Source organism: Furipterus horrens, unplaced genomic scaffold, assembly GCF_987537825.1.
Source record: "Furipterus horrens unplaced genomic scaffold, mFurHor1.1.pri manual_scaffold_9, whole genome shotgun sequence".
Lineage (NCBI taxonomy): Eukaryota > Metazoa > Chordata > Mammalia > Chiroptera > Furipteridae > Furipterus > Furipterus horrens.
This window is the reverse complement of record NW_028327179.1, coordinates 65,346,881-65,364,449: the sequence shown is the minus strand read 5'-3', so window position 1 is coordinate 65,364,449 and position 17,569 is coordinate 65,346,881. Positions and strand designations below refer to the sequence as shown.

The window sequence follows — 17,569 nt, the reverse complement described above, 5'->3', positions numbered from 1 at the left end:
CTTCAGCGTCATCGCAAGATGTCGATTCAACACGGGAGGAGACAGATACTACCATGTCACTCCCGAGTCGGACTGCACAGCCATTCTCAGTGGTGCAGATAGACTCTTAAGAAGCTACACCATCGTCTCTCGAGACGGACGGCTGCCGATGACGACGATATATATATATATATGTATATATATATATATATATACATATATATATAAGCACTTTACCATCTACAGCCTCTTTGAACTTAAAAACAAATTATCATCTTCAATGTTAAGGTACATAGAAACAAGTCTGTAATAGTGTTACGGCTACATAGGTGGGATTGAACACTCTGAAGCAGTGTATAAAGTTAATCAAAGGATTTTAATAATGGCCGAGTTGGGCAGACCCTGAACTGGTCTTTAACATGCTCCAACCTACAATGGAGTCTAAACGCCGGGTTTTTATACTCGTGCAGTCTCTTTGTTTCTTCTTTGGCAGGAAACAGCCTTAGGAAGAGGGGGCTGGGCAGGACTGCAGGAATGTCTTGGCAGTAACAGGAACAGAAATTCGGAAGTCTATAAGGTTATCTCTGGCAGCAGCATAGCTCTTCAGCCAGGGACAAACTCCCGGTGAAGCAATTTATCTTCAAAGGCCTAGACATTCTGCAAAGCACAACCTTCATAAATGTTATAAACCAGACACAAGCAAGCAAATGGGAGGTGATAGAGGCTGAGGAGCTTTTAGCATGTAAATCCCTAATTGCTATAACACTCCTTTTTACATTTCTTTTTCCAAGGCCTTTTAGCAAGTCCTTGCTACTTTTTACAAAGAACATTTAAAACCCTTACATACTTACATATTTAGCAGACCTTTGAAACTTTTTTTACAGGGAATATTTGGTGTCCCTACAGTAGCACTAACTTTAAAGTAGTCTCTGCTGACTTGAGCTAACTTAAATAAACATATAGGGAAAAATTAAATACACAAAAACTTTCACACCAGAATATAAAATAATATTTTGGAATCCATAAAAATATCTCATATTCAAATATAATTTATTAAAAAGGTACAAAACTAAAAATAGATAAAGAAAATGAGGCAAAGATAGAACTTGCTGAAATAATCAAGTTTAGAGAAACAATGTGGACAACGTTAGGAAAAGGGTCTCAAGGTCTGGGCTGTTCTTACTAAATGCTACTCTTGCTAAATATTAAAATGTAGCACAGTATTTTGTAGATGCAGCTGTAAACTAGATGAAACTGACAGGAACTTACCCCATTAAAGTAGCCAACTACAAAGAAAAAAATCAACATGTAATTGACAAAATATTGTATATGAGCAATGTCTAAGCTTTTCTGGGAGACAGAGGTTTGGATGTGAATACCCTATCTCCTTTACTTGTTGAAAGTAAATAATACTATCTGTGTTAACCATGTCTAGTTCTTGCCTGGAGCACCCTCAACAGCAAACCCCCTTGAGTGTAGTTATCCTCAGACTTTTAAATTGCAAGACATCTTGGTTTGGTATTTGTCTCATAAAATCTTGTAGGCACATTTATTTATTATTATTAGCCAAATAATTTTTGGCCAAAATTACTGAGTACTTCCTGGGTGTGTGTTGATGTAGGAATATAAAGTTTTGCTAATAGTCTAGAGAGATTAGTAATGTGTAAGAAAAAGATAACCAACATGCTATTTATATCTGAGAAAATGTATCTGAGAGGCTGAGACTTTCAGATATGGTGGGTTACTTCGTCCTTAACCCACATCGTTAATAACTGACAATCTGAGGGTGTCAAAATAAATTGTGGAGTCAGTCAATGAGAGTTGAGAAGAATCAGTGACTGGAAAGGTACAGTGAGGATTTCACAGATATCTGACTTTAAAAGACTCATAACGGGTTATAACGTATATGGAAACAGTTCATTCTTATGATTTAAAAGGAATAATTTTATATCTTTTCACAAATATTTGGGGACATTTAGAGTGGTTATCATAAAACATGATTGAGAAGCAATCACTAAAGTGTACCATATACTGCACTCTTGAACTAATAGGGAAACTCAGAACCAGAGTTAAAACATTTTTTCCTAAACTTTCCCTGCCCTCCCACTCTCTAAAACTGGCTTTAACATTTTCCAAAATGTCATATTGTTTTCCCTCCGTTGGTTAAAAAGGATTAAACTCATAAGGAACATTTGTTAGATAGTGGCAGTGGATTCTGTTTCAAAATTGTGGAAGCAGCTAGTTTAAAAGCACCCTAAACAGACGGCTCTGCTCAGGTGATCTCTTCCTGCTGTTCTGTCTTCACTTTAATGGAAGAAAAAGCCATAACGTCTTGTTTAAATAGAGTAAAAAAAAAAAAAATGTTGCTGTCATTTTGTGTTCTATTAAGTGGCTTTCGTACAAATACACTAAACTACTTTGTAAAACATTGGGACATGTAGTAAAGTCCCTTACTCGCTACTCTTCTACTCCCATAGAGCACAGCCAGTCAGAAGGAGCTCACTGGTGCATCCCGGGAGTCGTGGGCTGCGGCGATTGTGGGAACTGTAGTTTAGAGACGCCGTCCTTCTCGCCATTCCTGTAATGGCTCCTTCCTGTAAGGTAATGTAAGAACTGTCTTAGAAAGGGTAGTTGGGGTGCTACAGCGTGTTTGTAAGACAGGGGGCAAATTTGCACCCTGCCCGGCCACAGCAGGGAGTTGTTTTTTTTTTTTTTTGTTTTTTTTTTTTTTAATATCTTAACATTAAGTTCTCGAACGAACGTGTCTCTTGCTACGATTTTTTTTTTTTTCTTTTTTCAGTTTTTCCTGTATGGACGAATTGACCGACCTTAAGTCTAATACCCCTGCTTGAACAAACTGTTTTCTCTAGTTATTACTCATTCTTCCCTCTTCCGTACTACCTCCCTGATCTGCACTGACTGTAGCTGCCCCCTTAAAATAATAATAATAGTAATAGTAATGATAATGAGGAGTAATTTTTAAATCTTCCCTTCCTCATCTGATAATAGGCCTTGTCACGTGGAACCTCTTAGCTTCAGCATTCGGAGCACCAGGAAGGGAGTATTTCGAGTCAGATAAAATTATACATATATCGTTTTTTTGGTAAGTCATAACCAATTCCCCACAACTTTATAGAGTTTTATTTGTGTGACCAGATTTGTCTGCATTTCCTGGATGGGGGAGACCCTAAGAAAATGTAATTTTTATTCACTAGGATATTTTAAGTTTCCCGGTGAATGACTTGCACGTTTTCTGTTCTTAATTATGTTCTGTGATTAATGTGTTTGATTCTCACGTGTTGGCGTTGCAGAGTGTCGAATCAGTTAATTATGAGAAGGGAAGATAGCCTCATATGACCATCTTGAGTACCTTTTACTTCCCTTAGTTTTTTTCGCAGTGAAATGAGACGTTTCTGAAATTTAAATTTGAAAGGTTGTGTAGACTGTTTGTCATGTATTCCTACTGTAATTTAAAAAGGTAGGAATTTTAATGGCTCCTTTTTGTTTCCATGTTTAATTTCTAGAAAACTTCAGCGCTCAAGATCCAGCCATTCCCAAGGTCCCAACATCATGACCTCAGTTTCAGCACAGTTGTTCTTAGTCCTCATTTCACTGCTCTTGCTGTTGCCTGTTGTTGAAGGAGTAGAAGCGGGAGATACGATTGCTCTCTTTTTAGGTGTGGTTCTCTGCATTACAGGCCTTTGTGCTTGTTTGGGGATATATGCACGGAAGAGAAATGGAGAGTTATGACTTTGAAGGGCCACCTAAATCAAATCTCACCTGAAAATATTTGAGTTATTGATGTTAGAAACAGAGCTTTGGTGTTTGAAAGTTCCCAAGCAACAATAAATTGGGTAATTTTACATTATTATTTTCCCTGTAAATGGGAATAAATATGTTAAATGGAAAAAATTGTTTTTTCACGAGAAATAGTGCTTGAAAAATGCAGTCTATAACTTGTATTTGCTAGTTAGAAAGTGGGTCAAGTAAGTAATATTGCTGATATTTGCATAATTAATATTTAATAGTCTCAGATTTCTCAAAGCAATGAAATTGGAAGAAGGAAACTCTTGTCCAGGATTCTAGGAAGTTGTCACTATTCAGTTGTAATCACTTCCTCCTGCATTGTTGGGGAGTCTTTTCTCTATATTTTATTAGATTTTTGTTTTGTTATCTCCGAAGTTAATATTGTACTTAGATGTTAGATATCAAATATAGTCAGTCAAAACTGAAAACTTTTATTACCTAGGAAGAAAAAGGTTTGAAAAATGCATTCAGTGTATCTAACATTGAAATGGAGAAAATATTTAACGTAAAAAAAAGATTTTGTATTGACACTGGAAATAGAGAAGAGATACAATGTTAAAACTATATTAAATGAGTAGCACCCAATTGTGAGAAATACTATCTTAAATATAAACCCATTAGGTTGTAAGTTAATGTATGATGTCTATTTTTTGTTTAAGCTATTGCTTCTTTGTGTGGACTTTTTATATGAGCTAAGTAAGAAGCGCAGGATACCTGACCTTAACTGATCCTATTAGCTTATAGAGTCACAGTAAGTGAAAACTGAGAAATAGGCATAATCAAGGTAGGAGAGGAAGGAAATGTGGTTTGTATTGATTTTACACTAGCCCAATGAGACATGCTACTTAAAGTGTTCCCAAACCAACAATATCACCTGAGGACTCGTTAGAAATGCAGAATCTCAGGCACAATCCAGACCAATCGGATCATAATTTGCATTTGTTTCAGAGCCCAGGCTAATTTGTATACACATTTAAGTTTTAAGACTATTGCTCTAAACTGTTTGAGTCCAAGAATCACCCAATGCACTGGATAAAACTCAAATTCCCGATCCCTCTCCATTGTGTTGTAGTCATTGTAGGTGGATCCTAGAATTCTGTGTTTAAAAAGGGCCCCCAGTGATTCTTTTGATTCTGTAGGTACAACCACCATAGAATAATCTGAATAAATCAAACTATTTTAGTGTCTTACTGTCAAGTTTCTTCCTAAAATAATGCATTATTTAATCTCTAACTTCCAGGTGACATTGCAAACCTTAATTTTGGTCAGAAAACAGGCAGCAGCAATTTAAATTCTGTTTACAATGCATTTCTTCTGCAAGTGTAAGCTGAATTGGCTAATGAGGAATTTGGTGGATGGTACAAGGAGTGAGGGACAGCCACAATATAAAGACATTATAAAAACTGAATGGATCTGTTTTTGTCACAGCTGTTTTGTTTTTTTTTCCACCAAAGAAAGCTCTAACATTTGTTCAGATAAATTGGCATTTACAGATTGTGTCATTATAGAACTTCATTTTATATGCTTTTTTTTTTAAGATGGAAAAAGGTATGCAGCTTGTTGGGACAGTTTGTCCTGTCTCTTAAAAACTAGTCCATTGGTATTGATGGAGGTAGAGAGGCTGCTGTATGCCTGAACTTTTCCATTGGACTCAAATGTAAAGTACATTTTAAATTATAGTGCATTAGTAATTTAGTCACCTGCAGATATTATTTTTTAAATGTTCAAAATAAGGCTACAGGCAAACATTCTTTAATGAACATGTAAGGAATTAGAAAACTGCTATTTTTCTATTTTTCCCTTAAGAGTAGATAATTATAAAGAGGCATTCAATAATTTTTAAAATTGTATTTATTGTATTTTGTTCAATTACAGTTGTCCCAATTATTCCCCCATTGCTCTCCCCTGCCATGAACACCACCCCTGCTCCCACTTGTTAATACCCACCCTGTTGTCTATATCCATGAGTCATTTATAAGTGTTCCTTGACTAGACCCTTCCCCTTCTTTCCCCTCTTCTCCTGTCCCCCCCTCCTCCGGTTACTGTCAGACTGTTCCTTATTTCCATGCCTCTGGTTCTGTTTTGCTCGTTAGTTTGTTAGTTTCCAGTATTGGGTGAGATCATACACTATTTGTCTTTCACCGCCTGGATTATTTTACTAAGCATAATACTCTCCCGTTCCATCCATGCTGTCACAAAAGGTAACAGTTCCTCTTTCTTTCTGCTGTGTAGTATTCTATTGTATAAGTGCACCACAGTTTTTTGATCCACTCATCCACTGTGTTTCCAGCACTTGGCTATTGTGAATAGTGCTGCTATGAACATAGGGGTGCATAGGTTCTTTTGAATTGGTGTTTCAGGATTCTTTGGGTATAATCCTAATAGTGGAATCACTGAATCAAACAGAAGTTGTTTTTAGTTTTTTGAGGAAATTCCATACATCTTTCCACTGTGGCTGCACCAGTCTGCATTCCCACAAAAGTGCACAAGGGTTCCCTTTTCTCCCAGTCCTTGCCAGTGCTTGCTGTTCATTGATTTGTTTATGATGGTCAGTCTGACCACTGTGAGGTGATATCTCATTGTGGTTTTAATATGCATCTCTCTCATGGCTGGTGATATTCAGCATCGTTTCATATGCCTATGGGCCCTCTGTATGTCCTCCTTGGAGAAGTATCTGCTAAGATCCTTTGTCTATTTTTTAATTGGATTGTCTGTCTTCCTGGTGTTGAGTCATGTAAGTTCTTTATATATTTTGGAGATCAAACCCTTGTCCAAGGTATCATTGGCAAATATGTTTTTCCCATACAGTAGGTTCCCTTTTCAATTACTGCTGGTTTTTTTGTTTTTTTGCTAAGCAGAAATTTCTAGTTTGCTGTAGTCCCATTTGTTTATTCTTTCCTTTATTTCCCTTGCCACTGATATTTCCCTATATCAGTGAAAATATTGCTGCATAGGATATCTGAAATTCTAGTGCCTATGTATTCCTCTGGAACTTTTATGGTGGCCCAGCTTACATTTAAGCCTTTCTTCATCTTGAGTTTATTCTAGTGTATGATGTAACTTGGTGGTCTAGTTTCATTTTTTTGCATGTCCCTGTCCAGTTCTTCCAGCATCATTTGTTGAAGAAGCTATTTTCACTCCCTTTTACAGTCCTCCCCTCTTTGACAAATATTAATTAACCATAGAGTCATGGATTTTTTTCTGGGTTCTCTACTCTGTTCCATTGATCTATATGTCTGTTCTTATGCCAGTACCAGACTGTTTTGATTACAATGGCCTTGTAATGTAGTTTCATATCAGGTATTATGATTCCTCCTACTTTGTTCTTCTTTCTCATGATTGCTGAGCCTATTCAGGTAACTTTTGGTTGCATATAAATATTTGAAATATTTGTTCTAGATCTGTGAAATAATGTCACTAGTATTTTAATAGGGATTGCATTGAATCTCTTAATTGCCTTGGGTAGTATGGACATTTTAATGATGTTAATTCCTCCCCTCCATGAACATGGCAAATGCTTCCATTTATTTGTATCTTTCTTAATTTCTTTCTTCAGTGTTCTGTAATTTTCCAACTATAGGACTTTACCTTCTTGGTTAACTATATTCCTAGATACTTAATTTATTTATAGTCAATGCGACTTTTTTTCTAGTTTCTGTCTCTGATATTTCATTGTTGGTATACAAAAAAGCCTTCGATATCTGAATATTGAATTTGTATCCCACTGTTTTGCCAAATTCACTTATTAGGTCAAGTAGTTTTTTGCTGGAGTCTTATAGGGTTTTCTATGTACAATATCATGTCATCTACAGATAATGACAGTTTTACTTATTGCTTTGGCCCTGGCTGGTTTGGCTCAGTGGATTGAGCGTCGGCCTGCGAGCTAAGTGTCGCTGGTTCGATCTTCCAGTCAGGGCACATCAGAGAAGGAAAACTCTGACTCCAAAAAACCTCCACTGCCTTGCGGCATACCTCTTCAGGGGAAAGGCTAAGGGAGTAAACCCCGACAGAAAATCCGGAGCCGGAGTCCCTAAGGCGGTTTGACGTTGTAGTCAACACCGGCAACTCCTGCGGCGCACCTGAAGCCAAGCTGTATTGACTCCGTCTTTCCCTTGGATCCCTCAGCTGCGAAGAGAGGGGGGGTCTGCTGCATGGGCAACAGCAGACCCTCCATATCACCCTGCCCAGGCTCTGTAGCTTCAGCTCCACTGGAGAGGACACTCCAGCGTCATCGCAAGATGTCGATTCAACACGGGAGGAGACAGATACCGTGTCACTCCCGAGTCGGACTGCACAGCCATTCTCGGCGGTGCAGATAGACTCTTAAGAAGCTACACCATCGTCTCTCGAGACGGACGGCTGCCGACGAAGTATTGCTACCCCTGATTTTTTTTCATGTCTCTTTGCTTGAAGTATTTTTTTCCATCATTTCACTTTCAGTCTGTGTAGATCTTTTGTTCTGAGGTGGGTCTCTTGTAGACAGCATATGTGTGGGTCATGTTTTTTTAAACCCATTCAGCTATCCTATGTGTTTTGATTACAGCATTTAACCCATTTACATTTAAGGTTATTTTTGATCAGTGCTTACTCATTGTCATTTTTTTCCTTTGTAACTGTGTTCCTCTCTCTTTTTCTTCATCTTAAAGCATTCCCTGTAGCATCTCTTGCAATACTGATTTGGTGGAGATGTATTCTTTTAGCCTTCTTTTGTCTGGGAAAGTCATTTTTTTCACCTCCCATTTTGAATGAAAGCCTTGCTGGGTAGAGAAGTCTTAGTTGTAGGCAATACAACTTAGTTGTAGTCTTTGTTGTTTGGAATATTTTTTGCCATTCCCTTCTGGCTGGGAGTGTTTCTGTTGAGAAATCAGCTGATAGCCTTAGTGGGGCTCCTTGCTGTTTTTCTCTTTGCCTTTAGGATTTTCTTTTTGTCTTTAAGTTTTGCCATTTTAATTATGATGTGTCTTGGAGTAGGCATCTCTGGGTTCATCTTCATTGCTTCCTGCAATTGCATCTCTTTTTCTCTCATCAATTTAGGGGAACTTTTCTGTCATTACTTCTTAAAAGATTTTCTATTCCTTTCCCCCTTCTTCTCCTTCTAGTGTTGATATTATATGGATATTATTACATTTCATGTTGTTCTGTATTTCTCTGAATTCCTCTTTGTTCTTTTTGAGCCTTTTTCTTTTTGTTGTTCTCTGGGAATTTTTTTCTACTCTGTCCTCCAGCTCACTGATTTAATCCTCTGCTTCATCCAACCTTCTGTTAATCTATTCCTGCTTATTTATTCATTTTAGATATTTTGTTTTTCATTTCCTCCTGGGTCTTATTGACAGTTTCTATGTCTTTTTAATGCTGATATAGTTCGCAGTAAGTTCCTTGTAGCTTCCCTGGAGCTCTTTGTAATTCCCCTGGACTTCTTTGTAGTTTTCTCTGAGCTCACTGAGCTCATTGAGCTTCCTTATAACCATTAATTTAAATTCCATGTCTGATAGTTTGCTTGCCTCTATTTCATTTAACACCTTTCTGTGGATTTCTCATTTCCTTTTGATTGGGGGTTGTTTCTTTGTCTCCCCAATTTAGGTGACTAGTCTTATTTCTTTCTGCTTCTTAGATTGATCTGCTTTGACTTCCTTCTTTGTGATGTGACCTTCTGTGGTAGGAGATGAGTTTCTTCTCTTTCTGGATCTGCCTCTTGTGATGTCAGATCATGTCTCAGTCTTGGCCTAGGCAGCCTGTTAGAGAGTACAGGTGTTCTACTGCCTGTGGCTGTCTCCTTCAGTTGTTAATCTAGTCAATCTGTAATCAGCACTCAAGCTTAAGCCCCAGGATTGGGCTAATTCCTGTGGGCAGGGCTATTGCTTTCCCTTAGGTTGATGCCACTTGGAGGTGAGTGGTCTGCCTGAACTAGATGGCTCCTGCAGTATGGGGGATGAGTCATTACTGAGGTCCCATTGTCTGCTCCCTCAGTTCTCTCCCTGAAGCCACTGCCCTGAACTCTCCTCAAGTGTCTCTATTCCACTCTGCCCTCCTTCTACCAGAGCCCTGGGTAAGTGTGTGCAAATAAAATTTTGTGCATTTTCCCTTTAAGAATCACTCTGTGTTTCCAGCAGTTTCTCTCAGGCCAGCATAAAAAAAATAAAAATTAAAAAAAACCCAGTCGCTTTTCGCTTTTCAAAGCTGGATGCTATCTGGTTTACTCTTGGCTCTGATGCTGTAGGCTGGATGGCCCAGCTTGGGGTTTAGACCCCACACTTCCAGGGGGAACCCTTGGGGCACTGAAATACTTCTCCATACCTTCAGCTGCCACCTTTAGAAGCCCAGCCAGCCTCCCGCACCTCCTCCATGCTCCATACCAGACATGTGATGAAGTGATTTCTTCTGTCTGTCCATGATTATAAGGCTTCTGTCCAGCTAGTGTTCAGTTGGTTATTCCAGATGATTTCTCCACAATTAAGTTGTAATTCCAGATTGGTCCTGGCAGGAGGATAGTGTAGCTTCCACTTACTCCTCCACCATCTTGGATTCATCTTGCATTCAAGAATTTTGGTGAATACAACTGGGAATACTTTGTCTATTTTTAGACTTTCTTCTCATCTATCTAAGTTAGGTTACATGGTTTTGCCTGAAAAGAGCAGAAACTCTTACAGTGGCTCTTAACCTTTGGGGGCCCACCAGCTTCTATGAGAATCTGACAAAAGATATGCTCATTTCTGAGAAAAATGCATATACGTGGTGGCATTTTTAGATTAATTTTAGCGAGTTCACAGAGGTGAAGTCCATCCTGAACTCCCAATTTACCAATTTCTGCTCTTATATGATTTTTTGTGTGTGTGAGAGATTTTTTTCCAATTCTGGAATTCCTTGATTTGATCTGAGGCATAGCACCTGCTATAGAAGCAATTAGGGGAAAAAATGGGATTGAAAATGTCCCCTAGGTGCCCAGTATAACTTGTAGATGTCCAGTAAATGCTTTATACATGTTAACTCAGTTGAGTCCAGTAAAAATGTGCTGGTTACAAGCCTATTGTTCTAATGCCAAAAATCAATGTATTTCCTACATCATTTCTCTGGCTGCTTTCAAGACTTTTTTTCACTATCCTTAATTTTCAGAAGGTTGAATGTAATGTGTCTTATCTTTGGGTTTATGCTGTTTGGGGACCACTCAGGTTCTTAAACTTATAGGTTTATGTCTTTCCCAAAGTTAAGTAATTGTTAGCCACTCTTTTTCAAATATTCTTTCAGCACCATTCATTTCTCTTTTTGTTATAGCCCCACTTGTCCCCAAGGCTCACTAATTATTGTTTGTTTGTTTGTTTATGTATTCTGTTCAGACTGGGTAATTTCTAGTGATCTATCTTCAAGTTCACTGATTCTGCTATTTTGTTTTTAGTTCTAAATTTTCTATTTGGCCTTTCTTTGCAACTTATTTTTTTGCTGAGACCTTCTATTTATTTTACTTGTTCCAAGCATGTTTGTAATTGTTAGTTGAAGCACTTTTGTAATGGCTGCTTTCAAATTCTTGTCAGATTAATCTAACATCTGTATCATGTCACTATTGACATTTTTATTGTCTTTTCTAATTCAAGTTAACATCTTCCTTGGTATCATGAGTGATTTTTTCATTGATACCAGGACATTGTGAATATTATATTAAAAAAACTCTTGGTCTTATTTAAATCTTGTATTTTTTCAGGCCTCCTCTGATACCACTCTCTTAGGGGAAGGGAAGATACTGCCTCGTTACTGCCAGATAGAGGTAGAAGTCCAGGGAACACCTCATTACTGCTCTCCATGGCCTCCATTGACCCTCAGGGTGGGGTACCTTGTGGTAGAAGTGGATGTCCAGACTCCCCCAACATGGTCTCCACTGGCCCATGGCCATGTCTGAGCCCAGCACATTTCTTGGTTGCCAGCTTCTCCAACATCTAATTAGAGGTTTATGAGGCAAAAAGAAAACCCAGAGAATTTACTTCATATCTTTCTTCTATTCCTGAGGTCCTAGACAGTCTGCCTTCTTTCCACCTTTCAGAATATTTTTATTTTTCAGGGTTTTTAACTGTATTTAGTGGGACAACTAGCAAAAAGGAAGTCTCCATCTTCCTGGAAGCAGAAGTCTGTGTGCATATTTAAAGAGTGAATTTTCTGGAAAGATAAAACATAAGATATTTCACTCACAGACTTTTGTCCTGTGATCTCCCACATCCGCCCTACCCTCTTCACCCATCCAATGTATTGTTTATTTCTGTCTTACCCAATAAGCTCAACTAGGAAGTATGACTAACAATGAAGAATGCAGGAGTGCAGATGAAGAATGAAAAAAGGAGCTGTATTCATATTTTGTCTCAGCATAGAGAGTACAAGTGGCAGCTTCTTGAAAAACTATTGTTATACCAAATGTACTAACTGAAGGAACTAGCCATGTCTAGGAAATCTCAGTAACTACACATCTCATGCACCTTTAGCATCTTAATTCTTCTAAGCTCTGCAGAAACTTATCAAATATTATTTCCAGCCTTAGCTGTAGGAAACGTTATTTAGCTTCAGATCCTGCAGCTACATAATGAAGAGAGGAGAATTCTCTGCATTGGAACCATCTATCAGAGATTCGCATTGTCAGTCTCTGATGGAATCACAATAGGGGTTAAAGGCTAAAGTTCTGGAATCCAACAGACCTAAATAGATAACCACACCATTTTAAATGTGATCTTAAGCAAGTCACAACTTTTTAAAAATTTCTGTCTCCCTATCTGTGAAATGGGGATACTATATCAACCTCACAGATCAGTAAGAAATACATAAAATAATGCATGTAAAACACTTGGCATACTGGGTGTTATTATTATTGGTATTTGGGGCAGCTGGAGCTAATAATACTAATTTGTATTTAAAAAGGATATTTTTAGAAAAGCGTACAAACATATCCCATATTAAATAATTCATTATATATTAATTTTGACATTTTCCCTGGGTCATTTTTTTCGTTTTTTTTGACTGACCCTTTTTTACCCTCCTTTGCTCCCTCCCCCCTCCTCTCTTGTCACTGTTGGTCTGCTCCTTGTTTACATGCCTGTGATCCAATTTTGCTCATTTGTGTTGTTCATTTGTTTCCTGTATTAGGTGATATCATATGGTATTTTGCTTTCTTTGCCTGGCTTATTTCATTAAGCAAAATTCTTTCTAGTTCCATCCATGTTGTTGCAAATGGCAGGAGTTCCTTCCTTCTTTCTGCTACATAGTATTTCGTTGTGTAAATGTACCAGTTTTTTGAAACTCATCTATAGATGGGCACTTCAGCTGTTTCCAGCACTTAGCTATTGTAAACAGGGCTACTATGAACATAGGGGTGCATAGGTTTTTTTGAATTAGGGATTTAGGATTTTTCGGATATAATCCTAGCAGTGGAATCGCTGGTTCAAAAGGCAGTTCCATTATTAGTTTTTGGAGGTAATTCCATAATGTTTTTCATAGTGGCTGCACCAGTCTGCATTCCCACCAACAGTGCAGTAGGGTTCCTGTTTCTCCACATCCTCGCCAGCATTTGTTGTTTGTTGATTTGTTGATGATGGCCATTCTGACAGGTGTAAAATGGTATCTCATAGTGGTTTTTATTTGCATCTCTGATGGCTAGTGATGTTGAGCATTCTTTCATATGTGTATGAACCTTCTGTACGTCCTCTTAGGAGAAATGTTTGTTCAGGTCCTTTGCCCATTTTTTAATTGGGTTGTCTGTCTTCTTGGTGTTGAGTTGTATAAGTTCTTAATATATTTTGGAGGTCAGTCTCTTGTCTGAGGTATCATTGGCAAATATGGTTTCCCATACAGTTGGTTCCCTTCTCATCTTGCTGATATTTCTTTTGCTGAGCAGAAACTCTTTAGTTTGATGTAGTCCCATTTGTTTATTCTTTCCTTTATTTCCCTTCCCTTAGGTAATATATTGATGAAAATACTGCTACGTGGGATATCTGAAATTTTCCTGCCTATGTTTTCCTCTATGACTTTTATGGTGTCACAGCTTACATTGAAGTCTTTTATCCATCTTGAGTTTATACTGGTGTAGGGTGTAGGTGGGTGGTCTAGTTTCTTTTATTTTGCATGTCGCTGTTCAGTTCTCCTAGCACCATTTGTTGAAGAGGCCTTTTTCACTCTATTTGATGTTCCTTCCTTCTTTGTCAAATATTAGTTGACCATATAGACCTTGGTTTATTCTGGGCTCTCTGATCTGTTCCATTGCTCTATATGTCTGTTCTTATGCTAGTACCAGACTGTTTTGATTAACATGGCCTTGTAGTATAGTTTGGTACAGGCACTGTGATTCCTCCTACTGTGTTCTTCTTTGTCAAGATTGCTGTGGCTATTCAGGAACTTTTTTTTTGGTTCCATATAAATTTTTGAAGTATTTATTCTAGGTCTCTGAAATACGTCATTAGTATTTTAATGGGAATTGCACTGAATCTATGATTTGCTTTGGGTAATATGGATATTTTAATGATGTTGATTCTTCCATCCATGAACATGGTATGTGCTTCCACTTATCTGTATCTCCCTTTATTTTTTTCTTCAGTGTTATGTATTTTTCTGAGTATAGGTCTTTTATCTTCTTGGTAAGTTTTTTTCCTAGGTATTTTATTTTTCTTGTTGCTGTAGTAAGTGGGATTTTTTTCCTAGTTTTTATGTCTGATATTTTATTGTTGGTGTACAGAAATGCCTTTGATTTCTGAATATTGACCTTGTATTTTGCTATTTTACCAAATTTATTTATTAGTTTGAGCAGTTTTTTTGTGGAGTCTATAGAGTTTTGTATGTACGCTATCATGTCATCTGCAAATAATGACAGTTTTACTTCCTCTTTTCCAGTTTGGATGCCTTTTATTTCTCTTTCTTGTCTGATTGCTGTGGCTAGAACTTCCAAGACTATTGAATAGGAGTGGAGAGAGTGGACATCCTTGTCTTGTTTCTGATCACAGAGGGAATGCTTTTAGTTTTTGCCCATTGAGTATGATGTTGGCTTCAGGTTTCTCATATATGGCCTTTATTATGTTGAGGTATGCTCCCTCTATTCCCATTTTGCTGAGAATTGTACTTTATCAAATGGTCTTTCAGGATCTATTGATATGATCATGTGGTTTTTGTCTTTCGTGTTGTTTATGTGGTGTATTACGTTTATTGATATGTGAATATTAAACCACCCTTGCACCCCTGGGATGAATCCCACTTGATCGTGGTGTATGACCTTTCTAATGTGTTGCTGAATCCAGTTTGCCAATATTTTGTGAGAATTTTAGCATCTGTGTTCATCAGTGATATTGGCCTGTAGTTTTCTTTCTTTGTCGTGTCTTGACCTGGTTTTGGAATTTGGGTAATACTGGCTTCATAGAACGAGTTTGGGAGTCTTCTCTCTTCTTGGATTTTTTGTAATAGTTGAGGAGGATAGGAGTTAGTTCTTTCCTAAATGTTTTGTAGAATTCACCTGTAAAGCCATCCGATCCAGAGCTTTTGTGTGCCAGGAGTTTTTTGATTAGTGCTTCAATTGCAGTAGTTGTTATTGGTTAATTCAGGCTTCTGCTTCTTCTTGATTCAGTTTTGGGAGATTATATGTTTCCAGAAATTTGTCCATTTCATCTAGGTTGTCAAATTTCTTGCTATACATTTGTTCGTAATAATTTCTTACAATCCTTTGTATTTCTGTGGTATCAGTTGTATTTCTCCTCGTTCATTTCTGATTTTATTTATTTGGGTCCTCTCTTTTTTTTTCTTGTTGAGCCTGATTAAAGGCTTGTCAATTTTGTTTACCTTTTCAAAGAACCAGCTCCTACTTTTGTTGATCTTTTGAATTTTTAGTTTAGTCTCTATGTCATTTAATTCTGCTCTGATCTGGATGATTTTCTTCCTTTTACTCACTCTGGGCTTTGCTTCTTGTTCTTCCTTTAGTTCTTGTACTATAGGGTTAAATTTTTTTATTAGAGATTCTTCTATCTTTTTTAGGTAGGCCTGTACTGCTCTGAACTTCCCTCTTAGGACTGCTTTTGCTATATCCCATAGGTTTTGGGCTGTTGTATCTTCATTATCATTAGTTTCCAGAAACTTTTTGATTTCTTCCTTGATGTCATTGTTAACCCATTCATTATTTAATAGCATGTTATTCATTCTCTATGAGTTTGAATGTTTTTGAGTTTTTTTCTTGAGGTTGATTTCCAGTTTCAAGGCATTGAGATCTGAGAAGATGCTTGATATAATTTCAATTTTCTTGAATTTGTTGAGGCTTGTTTTGTGTCCTGCCATGTAGTCTACCTTTGAAAATGTTCCATGTGCACTTGAGAAGAATGTATATTTTGCTTCTTTGGGGTGAAATGTTCTATATATATTGACTAAGTCCATTTGATCTAGAGTGTTGTTCAGTGCCTCAATATCTTTGGTGTTTCTTTGCTTCAAAGATCTGTCCGTTGTTGACAATGGAGTGTTAAAGTCCCCTACTATGAGTGTGTTGCTGTCTATATCTTTCCTGGAGTCTTTCAAAATTTTTCTTACATATTTGGGTGCTCCTAAGTTGGGTGCATATATGTTTACAAGGGTTACATCTTCTTTATGGATTTTTCCCTTAAATATTATGAAATGCCCTTCTTTGTCTCTTTTATTTGCCTTTACTGTGTTTTGTCTGATTTAAGTATGGCTACCCCAGCTTTTTTTTTATGTCCATTTGCTTGAAATACTTTTTTCCATCCCTTCACTTTCAGTCTCTGTAGATCTTTTCTTCTAAGGTAGGTGTCTTATAGACAGCATATATGTGGGTCATGCTTTCTAATCAATTCAGCTATCTTACGTATTTTGATTGGAGCATTTAATTCATTTACATTTAAGGTTATTACCAATAGGTATTTATTCATTGTCATTTACCCCCCTTTGTTCTTGTGTTCCTCTCTGTCTCTGTTTCTTCATCTTCTTAAAGCAGACCCTTTAGCATCTCTTGCAATGCTGGTTTGGTTGAGATATATTCTTTTAGCCTTCTTTTGTCTTGGAAACTCCTTATTTCACCTTTCATTATGAATGAGAGCCTTGCTGGGTAGCGTATTCTTGGTTGTAGGCCTTTGTTTTACATTTCTTGGAATATTTTTTGCCATTCCCTTCTGGCTTGCAGTGTTTCTGTTGAGAAATAGATGATAGCCTTATTGGAGCTCCCTTGTATGTTATTAGTTGTTTCTCTCTTGCTGCTTTTACTATTCTCTCTTTGTCTTTGCATGTTGCCATTTTACTTATGATGTGTCTTGAAGTGGGCCTGTTGGGGTTCATCTTCATTGGGACCCTCTGTGCTTCCTGGACTTGTGTGACTCTTTCTCTCCTTATGGTAGAGAAGTTTTCTGTCATTAACTTTTCAAACAGATTTTCTATCCCTTGCTCTTCTCCTTCTGGAATTCCTATGATATGGATATTATTATGTTTCATCTTGTCCTGCAACTGTCTTAGAACATCTTCATCCTTGTTCAGTCTTTTCATATTTTGTTGCACTGTCTGGAAGTTTTTGTCTACGTTGTCCTCCAGATCTGATCTTCTGCTTCCTCTAGGCTGCTTTTAATTCCTTCTAATATGTTCTTCCATTCAGAGAGTGTATTCTTCATTTCCTCCTGGCTCTTATTGATAGCTTCTATGTCCTTTTTCTTGCTGGTGTAATTTTTAGTAAGTTACTTGTAGTAGTCCCTGGAGTTCTTTGTAGTTTTTTTTGAGCTTGCTGAGCTCAGTGAGCTTTCCTATAATTCATATTTTGAATTTTATGTGACAGTTTGCTTTTTTT

At 37.4% G+C, this 17,569-nt stretch overlaps 1 protein-coding gene and 1 long non-coding RNA gene across 4 annotated transcripts in view; one reads left to right on the top strand and one right to left on the bottom strand.

Annotated features, from left to right (window-relative positions):
• Nucleotides 1-336: 336 nt before the first annotated feature.
• Nucleotides 337-17,569, bottom strand: part of LOC150001871 (uncharacterized) — a 48,532-nt gene continuing 31,299 nt past the window's right edge. For 2 of the 3 annotated variants that reach the window (XR_016513062.1, XR_016513063.1), the window contains exon 3: nt 337-2,573. This is a non-coding gene — a long non-coding RNA (uncharacterized LOC150001871). The remainder of the gene's footprint in view (nt 2,574-17,569) is intronic. The other variant, XR_016513064.1, reaches the window with a different exon arrangement.
• SMIM30 (small integral membrane protein 30) lies at nt 2,498-3,868 on the top strand. Its single transcript, XM_090287390.1, has 3 exons — nt 2,498-2,580; nt 2,989-3,082; nt 3,504-3,868. Exon 3 carries the CDS (start codon nt 3,550-3,552, stop codon nt 3,727-3,729), a length of 180 nt encoding a protein of 59 aa, XP_090143516.1. The 5' UTR covers nt 2,498-2,580; nt 2,989-3,082; nt 3,504-3,549; the 3' UTR covers nt 3,730-3,868.